We start from the raw sequence: 21,094 nt of genomic DNA on the forward strand, positions 1-21,094 counted from the left end.
GTGCCATGATTTTGTTAGCCCTGGATGGGCCTCGGAGAGCATGGTAATCAGATCTTGAGAGTCTCTCCATCAACGCACCACTACAGCTACCTCGGAAACTGGATATTCTCTCTAAGGACCCATGCCTTCATCCAGATCTGGACCATCTTGCTTTGATGGTGTGGCTGTTGAGACATCCATCCTGAGGAAGAAGGGTTACTCTGAGTAAGTCATTCGGACCATACTGAGAGCCAGAAAACATTCATCGGCCAGGATTTACCACCATGTTTAAAAAATGTACTTTACCTGGTGTTCTACAAGGGCGTTCAATCCGAGGGTTTTTCGTTTGTCCCATTTTCTTTCTTTCCTGCAGGCAGGTCTGGGTATGGGTTTCAGACTTTATTCAATGAAGGTTCAAGTATCGACCCTATCTGTACTCTTCCAACGTTGGCTGGCAATTTTGGATATTCGGATATTCAAACTATCTTGCAGGGGGTTCTGCATGCTCAGCCTCCATTTGTGCCTCTGGTAGCTCCCTGGGACCTTGCTCTGGTTCTGAGGGCTGTTCAGCCCACTCCATTTGAGCCTTTAGATGAGTTAGAGCTACAGTGGCTCACATGGAAGGCATTTTTTCTGTTGACCATCTCGTCAGCCAGAAGGGTGTCTACCTTAGTGCTTTATCATAATGGAGTTTGCCCTTTTTAGTCCTCCATTCAGTGGTGCTATGCATGCGTCCGGCCTACCTACCCAAGGTGGTTTATGGGTTTCATGTGAACCAGGAGATAGTGGTAACCACATTTGTGGAGGGATCCATGGTAGAGACGACTCTGGTTGTTGTCCGCGCTTCATATTTATGTGGAGAGAACTAAGGAGTAACATTAAGTCAGACTCCCTATTCGTTCTCTGTGATTCTCACACGTGGGGGTTCTCAGCTTCAAAACAGACCTTGACCAGATGGCTTCGGTCAGCTATTCGTCACGCCTATTTGGTGGCAGATCTTCCTATTCCTTCAGGGGCCACAGCTCATTCCACCCACTTCTTGGGCAGCTATCCATGGGGGCTCTGCGGAGCAGCTCTGCAAGGCGGCCACATAGTCTTCTGCTCAATGTTACTTTCATTTTTTTTGTTATAAAATTGCATTGGATATATGTTCTAACTCAATAATAAAAAACAGACAATTTCTGAGAATTTTTTGGAAAACATATCCACCAGTTAAGTGGTTAATAGCCAAGACCATGATATATTTAAGGACCTGAGTTAAATGGCAGGGCACACTCCACCCACCCACATGCCAGAATAGCTGTGATACTAAAGCAGTCATGGTTTTTGCATCTCCAATATAACTGTATGAAATGCACAGATTCATCTTATATAAGACTTAAGTTGCATGTGCTGTTTGTCGTTTTTATGTTAATTTCCTGCAGGTCATACTGTAGGTTCTCAAACTCAATCCTCAGAACCACAAACAATTCAAATTTAACATGGCACCTAGCAGGTGTACTCATAACTCACTGACCCATTTTCAAATATTCACAGGTGGAGCTAATTTTTTCTATAAGGAGACCTGGAAAACATGAATTGTTTGGGGTCCTGAGGACCAAGGGGTCTTTTTACTAAGCCTTGAATGAAGATAAAGTGGATAGGGATAAAGTACCAGCTGTCAGGAATCCGCAGTCTCCATTGCATCACTTCCAGTGAACAGGGGTCTCCTGGCTTCAGTCCTCTGTTTTCAGAGTATTCCCTGTGAATTGAACCTGTGGAACTACAGGTTCCAGCAGTTCCAGTCTTCAGTCTCCTGCAGCCCACAGCTCACTGTGCTCCACCTAACCAGCTCTATCTTTTGGTAACCACTGGTTTCAGCCAGCAGCCTGGAATACACAGTGTTTCTAGTTAAACAGCATTTACTCCCGGTGCACTACTGATCCCAGTCAGCAGCCAGCAGTGCATGGCATTAACTGTCTACAGTGTTATTCTCCCGGTTAATCACCAACTCCAGTTAACTCACAGCTGATCTGAACACCCAATCCAGCAGGGTGTGTTCTCACAGAGATCATCCAATCATCACAGACCAAGGTGTTTAAACTCCAGTTCCTGGCTCAGTCTCATCGCCTTGGACAACACGTCACATTCTGTGAACAGGCGTCTCCTGCTTGCAGTCCTCTGTCTACAGAGATATCCCTGTGTATTGGACCTGTGGAACTACAGGTCTCAGCTGTTCCAGTTCCGTTCCAGTTTCCAGCTGTTCCAGTGTTCCTGTGGAACTACAAGTTCCAGCAACCTCTCCAGCTCTCCTGCGACATTCAGTGTGCAAGTTCCTGTGTTCCAGTCTCCAGTTCCCCTGTGTTCCTGGTTACCTTCCTGGATCCTCCGTGTTCCTGGTTACCTTCCTGTTCCTCCGTGTTCCTGGTTACCCCCCTGACCCCACATTCTGACCACCATCCGAGTCCATGGGCCTTGGACAAACTGTCAGGTTCGGTCTGGTTTGTGTCCCCGGAGGGGGCGCTAGTGGGTCAGTGGAGGTAGGATGGAAGAAGTGAGGAAACTGGATTGGATTCCTGCGCATGTGCGTAATGTTGTTTATTAAGCAGAAAGATAAAACAATATGGCAGCAGGAATACTTGTAATAACAAACAATAAATGCAAATGAATATGGTGCAGCTTGGAAGCTGAGAGTCTATGGCAATAACAGTATGACTGTATAGTTGAACAAGGAAACAATATGCTGGTATGGGAACCAGGTTTGCTACCAATATCACCATCTCTGCTGGCTCCACGTTTTAATAATCTCTGGTTCCCATACCAGCATATTGTTTCCTTGTTCAACTATACAGTCATACTGTTATTGCCATAGACTCTCACTGTTATTGCCATAGACTCTCAGCTTCCAAGCTGCACCATATTCATTTGCATTTATTGTTTGTTATTACAAGTATTCCTGCTGCCATATTGTTTTATCTTTCTGCTTAATTAACAACATCGCGCACATGCGCAGGAATCCAATCCAGTTTCCTCACTTCTTCCATCCTACCTCCACTGACCCACTAGCGCCCCCTCCGGGGACACAAACCAGACCGAACCTGACACCAGCCAATCACTGTCAAACTGCCATTTCACAAGCTGGGTTTTAAAAATGACAGTTAGGAGCTGATTGGCTGGTACTTTCATCTCCAGCCACTTTATCTGCATCCAGAGCTTAGTAAATAGACCCCTTGAGTTTGAGATCCTATGATTTAGGTAATAGCCATTTCATTCATAAGTGTATATATTTTCATCTCCAAATTCTTGGAAAGTTTTTTTAAATCTGTTTTTATTGGGCAAAACAGAAAAACAAGAGTATACTTGCAGTAAAAGAGGGTTAATGTAAAGGTATATCCAAATATAACAGTAACAGATGAAAACAATTACAAATAAATTGAATAATCATACTTTCAGAGCACAAATTGCACTTCTAGAACATATAAATGTAGACTAGAAAGAAGTAACTTTTATAATATTCAACAATTGGAAAATATATGACCAGTAATGAAACAAAAAAAGGGGAAGGAGGAAAAAGTAGGTGGAGAGTAGGTAGGTAACGGTCCACCCAGGCAGTGACGTTCATCCTACAAATAGAACAGCAAAGGGAAAGAAAATCAGACCAATTACAATGGAATAGTGTCATCTATCAACATTCATATGAACCCATTTGTTGGAAACAAGTCTTAACCTGCCACTATGTGGCAGATGGCAGGCAGGGACATCACTTACCACCTGGACATCCGGTGCGGTAGCTGCTAAAAAGGATGCGTTGCCTAAAGGGTCTGGGTAGGCCACTTTAAAGGTGGTGTGGCTTTGCGGTACGGGAATGTGGTCACAAAAGGGGGCATAGCTAAACATCTGGACCCTCGTTTACATCACTTGACAGGTCTGAGAGATGCGGCATGACCCCGGATACTTCCTTGTCTGCAGTACCAGCTTCTACATGGTAACAGGAGCTGAGTGCTGCACTGTAATGTTACAGTGTAGCCCTCGGCTCCTGTCACTAAGCAGGAGCCGTCACTTTGGTCATGTCACTGATGGTATGGTATCCACATAGCTTTACCATAATTCTAAATATTTTTCAACCCTACTGTAGCTCTCACTTTTTAACATACAATATCCTGAGATCTTTTCTAAATTCTAAATCTTTTCAGTAACTTACTGTAATTTGCTGGTTTGCTATAATGACACCCACAGCTTCAATGTATCTAAAGAACTAAACAGTAAATATATCTACTTCTGTTTTTTAATCAAATATATGTTTTAATCCTATACAGACTACAGGATAACATATATGGATGACATTACAGAAAAATATGAAGTTATTGAAGATCATAATGCAAGACCAGGGGAGTATAGCAAACTGGAGAAAAGATACGTAACACTTTCACTGATCAAGAATTATCGGGATGAGGAGGAGAGACTACATGAGATAATAGCATCAGGCTGGAGACATCTACAGATTATGACAAACAGATCATCAGAGGAGTATTCCCCAACCACTATACCGGCTCTGTTTGAACCTGATAAAGATGGAATTATTCCCAAGACTGTGGTGTTACAGGGACCTGCTGGGATAGGAAAGACTACGACATCGCAGAAGATCATGCTGGACTGGGCATCCAGAGATCTGTATAAGGACAAGTTTCAGTTTGTGTTCTACATAAACTGTAGGGAAATCAACACCATCACTGGTAATATAAGCCTGGCTGGATATCTATCCAAATATTGTCTACTGGATTGTCCACCTAATCTGTTGCAGTCAATCTTCCTTAACTCTGAAGAAGTACTTTTCATTGTTGATGGTTTTGATGAATTGAATTGGTCACCGAGGAGGGATAAAGAGGTTTGTGATGACGCATTTCAGGAGGTCTCAAAAGAAATCCTTCTAAGTAGTTTATTTAGAAAAAAAATTCTCAGGAAAAGTTCCCTAATCATCACCACACGACCATTGTCATTAATGGTGCTGAAGGACTTTGCAAAATGTATTCGTTATGTGGAGATTCTGGGGTTTACAGAGAAAGACCGTGAGGAATATTTCTGTAATTTCTTTGAAACCAAAGAACAAGCAGATCTGGTCATTAGTACAATAAAAGACAATGACTTTCTGTTCACCATGTGTGTAGTTCCTGTAATTTGCTGGATTGTATGTACTGTAATGAGACCACTACTAAAAGAGGGATTACATGTGAGTGATTGCAAGACATTGACATCCATTTACCTGTTGTACCTAAAGAGTTTAATAATGTATCATGGAAGGGGCTCTGCCCAGTCTATAAGCACATGTATACAGAAGCTGTGTGCTTTGGCCAATGAAGGAGTTTGGGACCAGAGAATTCTATTTGAAGAATCAGATCTTGTAAGACATGGACTCTCAGTGTCAGAGCTGGAGTCTGGGTTTCTGAATGAGAACATCTTCCACAGGGACGTTGAGATCCACACCTGCTACAGCTTCATCCATCTGAGCGTGCAGGAGTTCTTTGCTGCTCTCTATTATGTCCTGGGTGAGAGACATGTAACAGAACATTCTTTGGAAGTAAAACAGTTACTGGAGGCATCAGAACGTCAGCCACATCTAGCATTAACTGTACAATTCTTGTTTGGCCTTTCTAGCAGAAAACAAATTCAGGAGACTCAGAGAGCCATTGGGTGCCCCATTTCCTTTGGCGGAAAAATGAAATTGGAAGCATGGCTGAAGAAAAAGTCATGGGACCATACTGCGAGACTATGCCTCCTGTATGAGACACAGGATGATGACTATGTGGGGAGAATGATGTCTCACTTTCCTAATGTGGAAATTAAAGATCTTTTTCATAACAAAGGGAACAATAACATAGATTACCGGGCTGTGGCCTACTGCTTGGAGAGAAGTACAATACAACACACTGTTACTTTTGAAGACTACACAATAGGACCAAAGGCTCGGAGTGCTCTATCTAAAGCACTTTCCAAGTGTTCACACCTTCGGTATGTATTTGGCACATTACTTAGGACAAAGTACTTGTGGTATGTACATGTACATCTTAATGTATTTTTTTATTAACATCTCCCCTCCCCCAAAGTAGAAATAGTTTAAACTTGTGCCGCACTGTTCCAGTAAACAACAACATTGGAGAGAGCTGCCGGTCTGTCAGTCACTGTCAGAGCTTTTGTGTCACCCTCTTGTACATTTTATATGGAATTCATCATTAATGCTGTAAGGGGTTAGAATGCACAGACACTATAAATAGATTACCCTCTGCCAGTATAAAGATAAACAATTTATCTCAAACTCCTTGAAATTCTAAAAAGGGATGTTGGATCAGGGGCATAACGCCCATAGACAATGGAGACATCTGCCTCTGGGCTCCAAGCCCTGAAGAGCCACCTGATTGTGCAGCAGCACGTGTGTGGTTCACGGCAGGATCCAAGTGTGACTACTGCTCTTCCAGAGGTGCACCTGGGGCTGCTGCAGAGTTAATAATCTCTGTTCCAGGAGACACCTGCAAAAGAGGACAGGATGGTTCCTACATGGTAGCGCTCAGCTTGTGCTGCAGTAAGCGACGAGTGATGCGATGGGACCCACTACTGAACGCTGATTCTGCATGCTGCAGATGGCTGAATCTCATAGGTCTGACCCTGACCCACAGCATAGCTGGAAACCCTGCCAATCCACTGCGGGCTCCCTAAGTCTTGTGTGTGTGTGTGTCTATATGTGTATATATATATATATATATATATATATGTGTATGTATATGTATGTATATATATATATATATATATATATATATATACATATATATATATATATAGGTGAAACTCAGAAAATTTGAATATTGTGCAAAAGTTCATTTATTTCAGTAATTCAACTTAAAAGGTGAAACTAATATTTTATATAGACTCATTACAATACAGAAGAGCTGAAGGCCGCTATTGAAGCATCCTGGTCTTCCAGAACACCTCAGCAGTGCCACAGGCTGATAGAATCTATGCCACAGTGAGGCAGTAATTCATGCAGAAGGGGCCCAAACCAAGTACTGAGTACATATGCATTATTATACTTTTCAGAGGACTGACATTTCTGTATTTAAAATCCTTTTTTTAGTGATTTTATGTAATTTTCTAATTTTCAGAAATTTGGGATTTTTTTTTTTTTTTTTAAAGCTGTAAACCACAATCATCAAAATGATAACAAATAAAGGCTTGCAATAACTCAACTCATTTTGCATGTAATGAGTCTATACCTGTATAATATATTAGTTTCACCTTTTAAGTTGAACTACTGAAATAAATTAACTTTTGCACAATATTCTAATTTTCTGAGTTTATTCACGTGGGGTGGGGCACCAAACTCCAATTTTCTTCCAGGTGCTTGGGGTGAATGTACAGCCCTGTGTAGGAGATGCATTGTTCTTCATGAGGATTTCTAGTGACTCAGTCACTCAGCTGCCAGAAATGAGGTATTTTTGAAGGTTTCCCATCTCACTTCTCTGTCCCATCTAGTTCCCCTCCTGCTACTTACCTAGCTGGGCAACAGTGACTGTCTTCTATACCGGCTCAGATATAGGGCTGTGCAGAGAAAAATGCCAAAATACCTGCTGCCTTGGAGTTTTTCAGTTGTTATACATGGTTAAGATCTAGCTCACAGTGCTCATAAGAGCAATAAATGTTAGAGGCAGTGATACTGTATGTCATATGATCTGGCAGCTTTTTATATTACTAATTTACCCTGGTTCACCACACAAAGTGCTATGTGTAACACTGAATAGGGTATAACAATTAAGATTACAGGGCTCTGTGTAACACTGAATAGGGTATAACAAAAGGGATTACAGGGCCCTGTGTAACAATGGATAGGCCAGAACAATTAGGATTATAGGACCCTGTGTAACAATGGCTAGGACAGAACAATTAGGATTACATGGCTCTGTGAAACAATGGCTAGGCCAGAACAATTACTCTGTGTAACAATGGATAGGCCAGAACAATTAGGATTACAGGGCTCTGTGTAACAATGGATAGGCCAGAACAAGTAGGATTACAGGGTACTAACAATGGATAGGGCAGAACAATTAGTATTACAGGGCTCTGTGTAACAATGGATAGGGCAGAACAATTAGGATTACAGGGCTCTGTGTAACAATGGATAGGACGGAACAATTAGGATTACAGGGCTCTGTGTAACAATGGCTAGGCCAGAACAAGTAGGATTAGAGGGTTCTGGATAGGGACAAATCTATTTGGTTTACACACTAAAAAAAATATTAAACATGTCTCGTCTGCATCATGCTTAGTTGCTACCTACCCCAAATGGCTTCCACTGCTGCATTGGAGATGCAGCGCTGGCACAGGTTAAGTATTACAGTCCAGGCATATACAAGGCATAATTATAATAATTATAACAAAAACAACTACAAGTCCCTTACAGTGTTGTTGTGTTGTGCGGCATCAGACCAGTGGTAGTGTCAGGTTCATCAGTCATTCCAGTAACGATATACGCTGCTGCTATATGTTCACTGCTGCTGTATAATAATTGTAACAACAAACACAAGTCCCTTACAGTGTTGTTGTGTTGTGCTGCATCAGACCAGTGGTAGTGTCTTGTTCATCAGTCAGTCCAGTGACGATATATGCTGTTGCTATATGTACACTGCTGCCGTATAATAATTATAACAACAACAACCACAAGTCCCTTACAGTGTTGTTGTGTTGTGCTGCATCAGACCAGTGGTAGTGTCTTGTTCATCAGTCAGTCCAGTGACGATATATGCTGTTGCTATATGTCCACTGCTGCCGTATAATAATTATAACAACAACAACCACAAGTCCCTTACAGTGTTGTTGTGTTGTGCTGCATCAGACCAGTAGTAGTGTCCTGTCCATCAATCATTCCAGTGACGATATACGCTGCTGCTATATGTTCACTGCTGTCATATAATAATTATTACAACAACCACAAGGCCCTTACAGTGATGTTGTGTTGTGCTGCATCAGACCAGTGGTAGTGTCCTGTTCATCAGTTAGTCCAGTGACGATAAACGCTGCTGCTATATGTCCACTGCTGCCGTATAATAATTATAACAAAAACCACAAGACCCTTACAATGTTGTTGTGTTGTGCGGCATCAGACCAGTGGTAGTGTCCTGTCCATCAGTCATTCCAGTCATTCCTGCGCCACATAATGTCTCATATAACTCCCAAAAAATAATGGAGAACAAAAATTTTGAGGATAAAATAGGGAAAGATCAAGAAGAACCACTTCCTCCTAGTGCTGAAGCTGCTGCCACTAGCCATGGCATAGACAATGAAATTCCATCAACGTCGTCAGCCAAAGCCAATGCACAATGTGATAGTAGAGGGCATGTAAAATTCAAAAAGCCAAAGCTCAGTAAAAAGAACCAAAAAAAGACATTTTAAATCGTCTGAGGAGAAACGTAAACTTGCCAATATGCCATTTATGACATGGAGTGGCAAGGAACGGCTTAAGCCCTGGCCTATGTTCATGGCTAGTGGTTTAGCATCACATGACGATGGAAGCCCTCATCCTCCCAGTAGAAAAATTCAAAGTTAAGCTGGAAAGAGCACAGAAAAGAACTGTGTGTTGTGAGATGGTATCACAAATCCCCAAGGAGAGTCCAAGTGTTTCGAAAGTTGCGATGCCTGACTTTCCCAACACTGGACAGGAAGAGGTGGCTCCTTCCACCATTTGCACACCCCCTGCAAGTGTAACATAGTAACATAGTATCTGAGGTTGAAAAAAGACAATTGTCCATCGAGTTCAACCTATTTGTGGTCTCCTATGCATGATGATTTGACTAAAATTTCTGACTGATGCTGCTGTCAGCCATAGCATTTTATCCCTATTTATAGTAACTATAATGCATGACTATGCACCATACCCCTGGATATCCTTATCCATTAGGAATTTATCTAACCCATTCTTAAAGGTGTTGACAGATTCCGCCATTACAACTCCCTCGGGCAGGGAATTCCAAACATGTATTGTCCTTACCGTGAAAAAACCTTTACGCCGTATTGTGCGGAATCTCCTCTCCTCTAACCTGAGCGAGTGTCCACGAGTTCTCAGTGTTGATCTAACCAAAAACAGGTCCCGCGCAAGCTCTGTGTATTGTCCCCTTATATATTTGTAGATGTTGATCATATCCCCTCTTAGTCTCCGATTTTCCAATGTAAACATGCCTAGTCTTTCAAGCCTTTCCTTGTATTCCATCGTCTACATGCCCTTAATTAGTTTGGTCGCCCTCCTCTGTACCTTTTCAAGCTCCAGGATATCCTTTTTGTAGTACGGTGCCCAGAATTGTACACAGTATTCAAGGTGTGGCCTCACTAGTGATTTATATAACGGGAGTATAATACTCTCGTCCCTAGCATCAATACCCCGTTTTATGCATGCTAATATCTTATTAGCCTTCTTTGCTGCAGTCCTACTTTGGGTACTACTGCTTAGCTTGCTATCTATGAGGACACCTAAGTCCTTTTCCAGTACAGAATCCCCTAATTTTACCTCATTTAGTAGGTAGGTATAATTTTTGTTCTTGTTACCACAGTGCATTACCTTACACTTGTCTGTGTTGAAGCGCATTCTCCATTTGGCTGCCCATGCTTCTAATTTAACTAAGTAGTTCTGAAGAGACTCGGCATCCTCCTCTGTATTTATAGCCTTACACAATTTGGTATCATCTGCAAAAATTGACACCATGCTCTCTAGACCTTCTGTTAGGTCGTTAATGAAAATATTGAACAATAGCACTTCAGTCCAAGTTGAAAAAGATCCATTAACCACAACGCGCTGCTCCCTATTATCTAACCAGTTTTTGACCCAAGTGCATATTGTGCTTCCTAGCCCTGATTCTTGTAGCTTGTAGATAAGTCTCATGTGTGGTACAGTATCGAACGCTTTGGCAAAGTCTAAAAAGATTACATCCACGTCTTTACCCTGATCTAGGTTTGCGCTTACTGTTTCATAAAAGCCAAGTAAGTTGGTTTGACAGGACCTGTCCTTCATAAACCCATGTTGATTCCTTTTAATGACCTTATTGGCTTCAAGGAACTTCTGAATACTATCTCTTAGAATACCTTCCAATCCCTTCCCCATTATAGATGTAAGACTAACTGGTCTATAATTACCTGGTTCAGCTTTACTTCCCTTTTTGAATATAGGCACTACTTCCGCTATACGCCAGTCTTTGGGAACCATACCTGATATAACTGAATCCTTAAAGATCAAAGATAGCGGTTTTGCCAGTTCAGAGTGAAGCTCCATTAGAACCCTTGGATGAATACCATCGGGCCCTGGTGATTTATTAATCTTTAAATGTTTTAATCGGTCACAGACTACTTCCTCGCTTAAATAAGTACCTATCAGTGTGATATTCTCATTATTGAGATTGTGTGTCAGTCCCTGAATTGGGTCCTCTCTAGTGAATACTGTTGAAAAAAACTCATTTTGTGTGTCCGCTATGTCATTATAATTTTTGCTTAAGACTCCCAACTTGTCTTTTAAAGGGCCTATACTCTCCTTCTTTAATCTCTTGCTATTAATGTATTTAAATAATTTTTGGGGATTCTCTTTGCTTTCCTTTGCTACTAGTTTTTCAGTTTCTACTTTAGCCGCTCTTATTTCCTTTTTACAAATTTTGTTACATTCCTTATAGTGCTGAAATGACTCTGCTTCCCCGTCAGATTTGTATTTTTTAAATGCTCGCCTTTTCTTGTCCATAAATTCCTTAATCTTTTTGTTAAGCCACATCGGTTTATGATTTTTATTCCTTTTTTTGCTACTCATAGGAATACATTTGAGTGTATTTTTAGCTAGCAGTAAGGAGCACCCACAGTCCAGTTTCTGATATTCAAATTGAAGATGTAACTGTTGAAGTACACCAGGATGAGGATATAGGTGTTGCTGGCGCTGAGGAGGATGTTGAAGATGAGGATTCTGATGGTGATGTGGTTTGTTTAAGTCAGGCGCCAGGGGAGACACCTGCTGTCCTTGGGACAAAGAAGCCCATTGTGATGCCTGGGCAAACTACCAAAAAAGCCACCTCTTCGGTGTGGATTTATTTCTCCACAAATCCGGACAACAGGTGTCAAGCCATCTGTTGCCTCTGTCAATCTGTAATAAGTAGGAGTAAGGATATTAACCACCTAGGAACATCCTCCCTTATACGTCACCTGCTGTGCATTCATCAGAAGTCAGTGTCAAGTCGTGAACCTTTGGGTAAGAGCGTAAGTAGTCCACGGACACCTAAATCCCTTCTTCCTCCTGTACCCAAGCTCCTGCAAGCCACACCGACTCCCTCAACATCAACTTCCTCCTCAGTCAGGAACATCAGTAGTACTGCATGCCATATCACTGTCAAGACTGAGGAGTCCTCTCCTAACCGGGATTCCTCTTTAGGATCCTTGAGTGTTATGCCTGCTGTTTCTGGGAGTGGATCGTCATCCCAGAGGGGAAGTCGGAAGACCACTTGTACTACTTCCAGTAAGCAATTGACTGTCCAACAGCCCTATGTGAGGAAGATGAAATATGACAGCAGTTATCCTTTTGCAAAGCGGATAACTGAGGCCTTGACAGTTATGTTGGTGTTAGACGTGCATCCGGTATGCACCATTAGTTCAGTGGGACTTAGAGAATTGTTTGAGGTACAGTGTTCCCGGTATCAAATCCCATCTAGATTCCACTTCTCTAGGCAGGCGATACCGAGAATGTACACTGACGTCAGAAATAGTCACCAGTGTCCTACAGAATGCGGTTGTATCCAGTGTCCACTTAACCACGGAAATGTGGACAAGTGGAACAGGGCAGACTAAGGACTATATGACTGTAACAGCCCACTGGGTAGATGTTTGGCCTCCCGCAGCAACAACAGCAGCGGCACTAGTAGCAGCATCTCGCAAACGCCAACTCGTTCCTAGGCAGGCTACGCTATGTATCACCGATTTCCATAAGAGGCACACAGCTGACAACCTCTTACGGAAACTGAGGAACATCCTCGCAGAATGGCTTACCCCAATTGGACTCTCCTGGGGATTTGTGATATCGGACAATGCCACCAATATTGTGCTTGCATTACATCTGGGCAATTTCCAGCATGTCCCATATTTTACACATACAATTAATTTGGTGTTGCAGAATTTTTTAAAAAAATTACAGGGGTGTGCAGGAGATGCTGTTGGTGGCCTGAAAAATTGCGGGCCACCTTCGGCATTCTGCTACTGCGTGCTGAAGACTGGAGCACCAGCAAACACTCCTGAACCTGCCCCACCATCAACTGAAGCAAGAGGTGGTAACGAGGTGGAAGTCAACACTCGCTATATGCTTCAGAGGATGGAGGAGCAGCAAAAGGCCATTCAAGCCTATACATCCACCTACGATATAGGCAAAGGAGGGGTAATGCACCTGACTCAAGCGCATTCGAGATTGATTTCTGTCTTGTGCAAGTTTCTCCAACCCTTCAAACTTACCACACGGGAAGTCAGTTCAGACACTGCCAGCTTGAGTCAGGTCATTGCAGAAGCAGCTGGATAAATTAAAGGAGGAGCTAATATGGAGCGATTCCGCAAAGTATGTGGGACTTGTGGATGGAGCCCTTCATTCTCTTTGCCAGGATTCAAGGGTGGTCAATCTGTTGAATCAGAGCACTACATTTTGGTCACTGTGCTCGATCCTAGGTTTAAAGCCTACATTGAAACATAGAAACATAGAATTTGTCGGCAGATAAGAACCACTTGGCCCATCTAGTCTGCCCCTTATTTTTTTTTTTATCATTAACCTTATTTGATCCTTATTTCTTTGTAAGGATATCCTTATGTCTATCCCATGCATGTTTAAACTGCTCTACTGTCTTAGCGTCTACCACCTCTGATGGGAGGCTATTCCACTTGTCCACTACCCTTTCTGTGAAATAATTTTTCCGCAAATTTCCCCTGAACCTCCCCCCCTCCAGTCTCAGTGCATGTCCTCGTGTCCTATTGCTTCTCTTCATTTGGAGAATGTTTCCCTCCTGGACTTTGTTAAAACCCTTCATACATTTGAAAGTTTCTATCATGTCCCCCCTTTCCCTTCTCTGCTCCAAACTATACATATTGAGATTTCTTAGTCTTTCTGGGTATGTTTTATGATGTTTTCCAGCAAACACAAGTGTATAGAGGTGCAAAGATCTGCTGGTTAGTAAATTGTCAACTCAAGCAGAACGTGACCCATCAACAGCTCGTCCTTCAATTTCTCCCGCCACTGGGGCTGCAAGGAAAAGGCCAAGATTTCCTAGCCCACCCGCTGGTGGTGATGCAGGGCAGGTAGGAGCAAAAGCTGACATCTGGTCCGGACTGAAGGACCTGCCAACGATTACTGATATGTCTACTATCACTTCATATGATTCTGTCACCATTGAAAGAATGGTGTAGGATTATATGAGTGACAGCATCCAAGTAGGCATGTCAGACAGTCCGTATGTATACTGACAGGAAAAAGAGGCAATTTGGAGGCTCTTGCACAAACTGGCTTTATTTTACCTAAGTTGTCCCCCCTTCAGTGTGTACTCCAAAAGAGTGTTTAGTGCAGTCGGTAACCTTGTCAGCGATCGACATAGGAGGTTACTTCCACAAAATGTGGAGAAGATGAATTATAAATTCCTCCGGGAAGACTTTTACCAGCAATTGCCTCCAGAAAGTACACAGGGACCTGAGATAGTGGATTCCAGTGGGGACGAATTAATACTCTGTGAGAAGGATGTACACAGTGAAAGGGGTGAGGAATAGGAGGATAAGGATGAGGTGGACATCTAGCCTCTGTAGAGCCAGTTTGTGCAAGGAGAGATTGATTGCTTCTTTTTTTTGGGGGGGGGGCAAACCAAACAGTAATTTCAGCCACAGTCGTGTGGCAGACCCTGTCACTGAAATGATGGGTTGGTTAAAGTGTGCATGTCCTGTTTATACAACATAAGGGTGGGTGGGAGGGCCCAAGGACAATTCCATCTTGCACCTCTTTTTCTTTGCATCATGTGCTATTTGGGGACTAGGTTTTTTGTGCCATCCAGTCTGCCACTGCAGTGCCACTCCTAGATGGGCCAGGTGTTTGTGCCGCACACTTGTGTCGTTTAGCTTAGTCATACAGCCAACTCGGTGCAACTTTTAGGCCTAAAAACAATACTGTGAGGTGTTTAAAATAGACTGGAAATTAGTGGAAATTAATGTTATTGAGGTTAATAATACCGTAGGAGCAAAATTATCCCCAAATTCTGTGATTTTAGCTGTTTTTATGTTTTTTTTTTTTTTTTTAAATCATCCAGATCCAAAACCAAAACATAAAAACAGCTAAAAACACAGAATTTGGGGGTAATTTTGTGAAAAGTGCCCGCCGCACATCTCTAATTTTTTTTTTTTAAATCATAAAGACAGCTCAAATAACAGAATGTGGGGGTGTTTCTATAGTATTATTTACCTCAGTAACATTCATTTGTAATCATTTCCATTCTATTCTGAACACCTCGCACCTCATAATATTGTTTTCATCCAGTTTAGGCCTAAAGGTTGCACCGAGGTAGCTGGATGACTAAGCTAAGTGACTGAAGTGGGCGGTACAAACACCTGACCCATCTAGGAGTGGCACTGCAGTGGCAGACAGGATATCAGTTTTATAAACTATGCCAAAAAAATCCTCCAAAGAGCACATAATGCAAATAAAAGAGGTGCAAGATGAAATTGTCTGTGGGCTCTCCCACCCACCCTTATATTGTATATTAAAAAAGGACAAGCAAAGTTTAACAAACCAATTATTTCAGTGACAGGGACTGTCACTTGTGGCTGAAATGACTGGTTTGTTTGGACCTCCACTAAACAAGCTTGTAAAGGGCAGTGCACATACTGACTTTAGTACTTTAAATAGGCACGATGTCATCATCTGCATCCAATTCCTTACCCCCATCACTGTGTACATCCTCTTCTTCACAGACTATTAATTTGTCCCCGCTGGAATCCACCATCACATGCCCCTCTGTACTTTTTGGAGGTAATAGCTGGGAAAGGTCTTCCTCATGGAATTTGTAATCCATTTTGATGAACATCATCTTTTCCACATTTTGGAGATATAACCTCCTACGCCGATCGCTGACAAGGTTCCCGGCTGCGCTAAAAACTCTTTCTGAGTACACACTGGAGGGGGGGGCAACTTAAGTAAAATGAAGCAGGTTTCTGCAAGGGCTTCCAAATTGCCTCTTTTTCCTGCCAGTAATGAAACAAACTGTCTGATATGCCTATTTGGATGCTATCACTGAAATAATCATCAACTATTCTTTCAATGGTGACAGCATCAAATGCAGTGACAGTAGACATGTCAGTAATTGTAGGCAGCTCCTTCAGTGCGGACCAGATGTCAAATGTCTTTCCTGAGTGATGTTTATCATCGCCAGTGGGCAGCCGCAGTTGCCGGAGAAAATGAAGGAGATGTTGGCGTGTCACGTTCCACTTGAGCTGACAATTTTCTCACCAACAGCTCTTTGCATATCTGCAGATTTGTGCCATTTGGAAAGGCACAACATATGAGTTAAACCTAGGGTCAAGTACGGTCGCCAAAATATAGTTATCTGATTTCAAGAGATTGATGACCCTTGAATCCTGGAAAGATGAATGAAAGACTTCATCTACAAGTCCGACATACTTAGAGGAATCGCTCCATTTCAGCTCCTTCTTTCTCCAGCTGTTTTTTCAAAAGCCTGATGAGGGGAAGGACCTGACTCAAGCTGGCAGTGTCTGAACTGACTTCACATGTGGCAACTTCGAAGGGTTAGAGAACCTTGCACAACACAGAAATCATTCTCCACTGTGCTTGATTCTCCACTGTGAATTCCCACTCCTTTCCCTATGTCATAGGTGGATGTGTAGGTTTGTATGGCCTTTTGCTGCTTCTCCATCCGCTGAAGCATATAAAGAGCAGATTTCTACCTCATTACTACCTCTTGCTTCAGATGATGGCATGCCAAATTCAAGAGTATTGGTGCTCCAGTCTTCATAATGCAGTTGCTGAATGTTGAAAATGTCCTGAAAATTTTTGGGCCACCGACATCATCTCCTGCAGGCCCCTGTCATTTTGAAAAAAATTCTGCACCACCATATTCATTGTGTGAGCAAAACATGTGACGTGTTGGAATTTTTCCAGATGTAATGCTCTCACAATATTGGTGGCATTGTTAGATATCACAAATCTTGTGCAGAGACCAATTGGGGTAAGCCATTGTACAATGATTTCCCTTATTTTTCTAAGCAGTTCTCTGTGATATGCATCTTACTTAAACCGGTGATACACAGCGTAGTCTGCCTCTGAATGAGTTAGCAGTTGTGAGATGCTGCTGGTGCTGCTGATGGAGTTGGAGCTGTGGAAGGGACTACATCTACCCAGTGCGCTGTCATAATCATGTAGTCCTTAGTTTGCCCTGTTCCACTTGTCCACATATCCATGGTTAAGTGGACAGTGGATACAACGGCATTTCTGAGGCCATTAATAACAATTTTTTAATGTCCTCTTAAAGGCTGGGAATTGTTTGTCTAGTGAGGTGGAATCTACATGGGATTTGGTACCGGGGACACAGTATGTCAATCACTTGTCTAAATACCACTGCACTAATGGTGGATACTGGATGCACATCTAACACCAGCATAGTTTTTATGGCCTCAGTAATCCACTTTGCAACTGGGTGACTGAAACATAGAAACTTGGAATTTGACGGCGGATATGAACCACTTGGCCTATCTAGTCTGCCCCTTTTTTTTACCATATTTTTTTATCTCAAACCTTATTTGATCCTTATTTCTTTGCAAGGATATCCTTATGTTTATCCCATGCATGTTTACTGTAGATTGCTCTACTGTCTTAGCCTCTACCACCTCTGATGGGAGGCTATTCCACTTGTCCACTCCCCTTTCTGTGAAGTAATTTTTCCTCAAATTTTCTGAAATAGTGACTCCTAGATCCCTTTCCTCCTCAGTAGTTTCCAGTATAGTGCCATTAATACTATATTTAGCCTTTGGATTTTTGAGACCCAAGTGCATTATTTTGCATTTTTTGGCATTAAACTGTAATTGCCACACTCTTGACCATTCCACTAGTTTACCTAGATCCTCAATCATTTGTTTTACTCCTCCTGGTGTGTCTACCCTGTTGCATACTTTTGTGTCATCTGCAAAAAGGCATACTTTCCCTTTATTGCCATTTGCAATGTCACCAATAAAGATATTACAAAGCACTGTTCCAAGTACAGATCCCTGGGGTACTCCATTGGTAACATTTCCCTCCTGTGAACGCACTCCATTTACTGCAACTTTCTGTGTTCTATACTGCAACCAAGATCTTATCCATTCAACAATCTTAGTATCCAATCCCAAGCTTTCAAGTTTATTTAGCAGTCTGTGATGTGAAACAGCGTCAAAAGCTTTACTAAACTCTAGATAAGCTATATCCACGGCTCCACCTATATCCACCACTTTAGTCACACAGTCAAAAAGGTTTGAACATGATCTCCCCCAGTGAATCCGTGCTGTTTGATCCTGTAAATTGCTGGATTTGAGATAATCTACAACTCTTTCTTTTAAGAGTGTTTCCATCAATTTCCCTACTACTGATGTAAAGGCCCATACACACTTGACGATGCACATGTCGTTAACGACTTCCCTTGAACTTCCCTTGAACAGCTGAGCAAACGACATGAGCATACCAACAACCAAAGACCAAAGACCATTCATCGTTGAAGCATCCAAGCTGAACAGTTTATTAAAATAATGAGCTGGGAACAGGGATGGTGAACAGTGGCTTGGTCGTTGGTCGTTCACACCATACATATTCAACGACGTCTCTGGTCGGTAACGACCATAGTGGAAATTGAGCATACATGCTCCACAGATAAGCGAGGGTCGTTAACGTCCCGCGGGGCCGCGCATCGGTGGTCGTCGGATGCATACACACTTGACGATATAATGAGCGACGTTGTTGAGGAGGGCTGAAATGAACGACGTCGCTCATTTTATCGTCAAGTGTGTATGGGCCTTAAGACTCACTGGTCTGTAGTTGTTTGCCTCTTCCTTGCTTTCACTTTTGTGCAGTGGGATTATGTTTGTTCTTTTACAGTCCTCTGGAATTACTCCTATAGCTAATGACTGGTTTAATAATTCTGTTAATAGTACTACCAGCACCTCTCTAAGCTCTTTTAGTATCCTTTGATGTATCCCATCTGGCCCCATAGATTTGTCCACTTTCAGCTTTGAGAGTTCTTTTAGTACCATCTCCTCTGTAAATGTACTTGTTTAATTTTCCTGAATATCCCTGCAACTCTTCTGTGGTCCCTTCCTCTCTTTTTCATTAATGAATACTGAGCAAACATAATTATTAAGATGATCTGCTATTATATTGTCTCCCTCAACTAGACTCCCAGTCTCTGTCTTCAGTTTTATTATTCCGCCTTTTGCTTTTCTCTTTTCGCTTATATACCTAAAAAAAAGTTTTGCCTCGTTTACCCACTGACTGGGCCATTTTTTCCTCAGCTTGTGCCTTTGCACATCTAATTACCTTCTTATGACTGCTGTCATACTTTATCTTCCTTGTAAAGGATTATTGAACAGTCAATTGTTTTGTTAAACTACAAGTAGTCTTCCTGGTCTCCTTTTGGGATGAAGATAGACTCACAGCAGCAACAGCAGCAGTAGGTATAGCTTTCAAGGATCCTCCGGAGGAATCCCAGATAGGAGAGGAGTCAGTCATGCCTATGAAATTGGATACAGGACTACTTCCAATCCTGATTGAGGAGGAAATTGATGATGATGGTGTTTGTGGTGGGGATTGCAGGTGCTTGGATCCAACAGAGAAAAGTGAGCTAGGTGTCATTGGACTGGTTACGTTCTTAGCCAAAGTTTCTGAATATGTCAACAACTGCAAGTGGCATAACGGGGAGGAGGTTCCTAGGTGGTTAAGGTTCCTACCTCTACTTACAACAGCTTTACAAAGCTACAGATGGCTTGACAGATATTATCCAGGTTTGTGAAGAAATAATTCCACGCAGAAGAGGTGGATTTTTTTTATCTTTTGACCTGGCATGACAGTGGGCTTTTTCATACCATGGGCAACAACTGTCTCCACTGGAGCCTTATTTAAACAAACCACATCCACATCATGAAAATCCTCATTGTCCACATTCTCATTAGCACCAGCTACACCAATATACTCCTCATCCTGGTGTACTTCTACAGTGACATCTTCAGTCTCAATGTCAGATTTTTGACTAGCGCTGCTCCACCCAACACTTGTAGAGAGCGTGCAAATGGTGGAAGAAGCCTCCTCTTCCTGTACAGAATTGGAACGGTTAGGCTTATACATCGCAACTGCTGACACACTTGGACTCTCCTTGGGTCTTGGTGATATTTCTGAATGCACACTTGGTTCCTGTGCCTTAACAAGTTTCATTATTTCAACTCTTCTACAGGGAGGAGGGCTTACATCATCATTATGAGACGTAGAACCACCAGTATTAAGCACAGGCCAAGGCCTTAGCCTTTCCTTGCCACTTCGTGTAGTGAATGGCATATTGGCAATTTTACATTTTTCGTCAGCTAACTACATTTTTTTTATTTATCACCATAAAATATTGCTTCTTTGATTTTACATGCCCTCTATGACATTGGGCATCGGCCTTTGCAGATGAGGTTGATGGATTTGCATTGTCAGGACTAGTGACAGCAGCTTCAGCACCAGTATGTGATTGCTCATCTCCTTTCAATTGTTCGTCCTCCATCTCTATCAACAGCGTTATACAACAATACTTGTATAAGTCACAGAGAATGATGCACTGTCGATAACTTTCACCTACAGCGTCACACAACAATACTTGAATAAGTCACAGAGAATGATGCACTGCGGTAAATTTTCACCAACACCATCACACAGCAATATGTGTATAATTGACAGAGAATGATGCACTGCAGATCACTTTCACCAACAGCATCACACAGCAATACGTGTATAAGTCACAGAAAATGATGCGCTGCAGATCACTTTCACTGACAGCATCACACAGCAATACATGTATAAGTCACAGAGAATGATGCACTTCAGATGACT

General features: G+C 42.2%; 1 protein-coding gene and 1 long non-coding RNA gene across 3 annotated transcripts in view; one reads left to right on the top strand and one right to left on the bottom strand.

Annotated features, from left to right (window-relative positions):
* LOC135054729 (NACHT, LRR and PYD domains-containing protein 3-like) overlaps positions 1 to 21,094 on the top strand; it is a 188,137-nt gene that overhangs the window by 65,210 nt on the left and 101,833 nt on the right. The window contains exon 5 of the mRNA XM_063958026.1: positions 4,275 to 5,964. Within this exon, the coding sequence (XP_063814096.1) occupies positions 4,275 to 5,964 (1,690 nt within the window). The remainder of the gene's footprint in view (positions 1 to 4,274; positions 5,965 to 21,094) is intronic.
* Positions 3,338 to 21,094, bottom strand: part of LOC135054730 (uncharacterized) — a 150,657-nt gene continuing 132,900 nt past the window's right edge. For both annotated transcript variants that reach the window (XR_010243558.1, XR_010243559.1), the window contains exon 4: positions 3,338 to 3,581. This is a non-coding gene — a long non-coding RNA (uncharacterized LOC135054730). The remainder of the gene's footprint in view (positions 3,582 to 21,094) is intronic.

Source organism: Pseudophryne corroboree, chromosome 3 (assembly GCF_028390025.1).
Source record: "Pseudophryne corroboree isolate aPseCor3 chromosome 3, aPseCor3.hap2, whole genome shotgun sequence".
Lineage (NCBI taxonomy): Eukaryota > Metazoa > Chordata > Amphibia > Anura > Myobatrachidae > Pseudophryne > Pseudophryne corroboree.